The sequence below is a fragment of the Myzus persicae genome, unplaced genomic scaffold (genome assembly GCF_001856785.1).
Source record: "Myzus persicae strain clone G006 unplaced genomic scaffold, MPER_G0061.0, whole genome shotgun sequence".
Classification (NCBI taxonomy): Eukaryota; Metazoa; Arthropoda; class Insecta; order Hemiptera; family Aphididae; genus Myzus; species Myzus persicae.
In genome coordinates this window covers 1-2173 of record NW_019102734.1, presented here as the reverse complement: position 1 = coordinate 2173, position 2173 = coordinate 1, and the positions used below count along the sequence as shown (strand labels likewise).

At 29.8% G+C, this 2173-nt stretch overlaps 1 protein-coding gene across 1 annotated transcript; it reads right to left on the bottom strand.

Moving 5' to 3' along the window:
- Positions 1–825: 825 nt before the first annotated feature.
- LOC111033041 lies at positions 826–1705 on the bottom strand (the record flags this gene model as incomplete). Its single annotated transcript, XM_022313603.1, has 1 exon — positions 826–1705. A coding segment is annotated over one exon (880 nt), but the record flags the coding sequence as incomplete, so codon positions are not given.
- Positions 1706–2173: the final 468 nt, after the last annotated feature.

Here is a 2173-nt window from a genome sequence, read left to right as displayed (position 1 = left end):
AAAGCATATTTGAAGTACATCTTCGCTAGGATACATTAGCCCACCTTTATTACCTCCTCTATTCTTCAGAGTAATCAGTGAATTCAAAAATAAATCTTTATTTACAGCAATTAATGATTTAATGCATGTTTCACAATGAAGGACTTATGTTAATTTGAAAACTACAAACCCAGCAATATATATAATTACTTCTTTAGTAAAAAGATTGATACCATCATCTTTTGGTTGACAAATATAGTCATGGTCATTTAAGTATGATTCAAAAACTCTATTGTTTTCAAATTCATTCTGGTCTGATAATATTAAATCTAATTTTGAATTGCCGCAACTGCTATTCATATTTATTACTTTAATAGGGTTTGAACTGGAATAATGTAATATGTCAATGTGTTCCAGGGGAATACAATTGCCATTATTAAATGTTTCTACGTCATTTATTCGGACAACCAATTTTTTATAAGCCGATTGAAATTGTCGTGCAGTGGGGTTGTTATTATAACCCCCTTGTGCTCTAACACTTCCAAAAAACAATTCCAAGTGGTCTTGGCTGATTTTGTATAACCTTATGTAATCTAACTTATCTGTAGATATATATTTATGGTATAAAAGTATTAATGAATTTAAACAAACCAATAATCCAATGAACCCAGTTTTCCTACTAGATTCCAAGACTGGTACAAATTCATTTTTTTCTTTAATTTTTAAATTTTTAATATATTTTGTAAACATTTCAGTAAAATTATTTATGAAATTAAAGTTTTCTTTGCAAAGTGCCTTTTTTTCATTAATGGCGTTGTAAGACCGTGAATTTAAGATATCAAATACGGAATTAAATATTTCAATAAATTCTACTGTAGTGTCTACTTTATCAAATTCTGGAATATTTAACTTGTGCTTACAAAATTTTAGCGCATCTGCCACTGATTTACTCAATAATTGAGTGGCCAATTTTACTTTCATCTTTTGCTTAAGAAAACAAATATGCTGTTTTCTCAATTTATTTGCGAGATGACATCCTTCTTTTTCCTGTAATAAAAATAAACGTTCGATAAAATCAAATTTGATGAATCTGTTTTCATGTTGCAATATTTGTTTTTCGCCAAAAGCATTTCTTATTAGCTTGATCATATGTGCAGGATCTATGAAAATAGGTATATCATCCTTTTCTTTATCTGCGTATTCTACTGTAAAAGCTGTTTGTAAATTTGAAGCATCAACATTACAACCTAATAGCCGTGCCATGGTAACATTTGTTGTACAACCATCAAAAGTTAGACTAACTATATGTACACCAGTAGCTTTCAAAGCATATAAAGCTTGTTTTGTCAGTTCAGCCTTTTGTGTGCTATTTAAATTAGAAGCTAAAAAATAACCAATTGGAAGTTTCCACCCTTCATTTATGGAAACAACCATAAAAACCAAGCAATCTTTAGCTAATACTAAGTTTTCATTATCTAAGCCATTGCCAATATCAACTCGACCGTAGTACTTTGAACCACTAAACTCTAGATGTTGTCGTATGGCCATTTCGTCAAGCATGAGACTACAATAAATTGGATGGTTAGAGTTTGTTACTTTTAATGTTAGCGATTTCAATGCTTCATTAGTAAAGCCAGGTTCTGCATCTATGCTTGAATACCACTTTCCTAAAGTACGAGGATGTGGTAAAACCGTATTAAACTGATTTTTCTCACGTATTGATAAGCTTTAGGAGAAAAAAAATGTAAAGATAGTGCAAATTTCCTAATAGATGGACTACATTTTTTCGGCACCTTTTTCCCCAAATTTTTATTTGACCATTTAGTAATTAAATCAGAATGTTTACCGAATGATTCTAAAAGAATATTAGTGTCGTCTTCAGTTAAAAGATTATTTTTTTTAAGTTCGCATATAATTTCAGACAAAGAATCAATTTTTTTATTTTTGCGCCGGACAATTTGTTGTAATTCTTTTATTTTCTTGTTTTTTATCTGCATTATATCTGACAAAATACAAATTCCACGTTTTAGATATGAACGCCTTGGTGTGTCATTAGGAGACGCATTAGTAGCAGCCACAAAAGAAGATTTGAATTTTTTCTAAAAAAAATCATAATCGGTGAATACTACATTACTATACAAAAATCATAGTATATAGAAAAAGCAAGTTGTATGTTATTGCTTACTCTTACTGT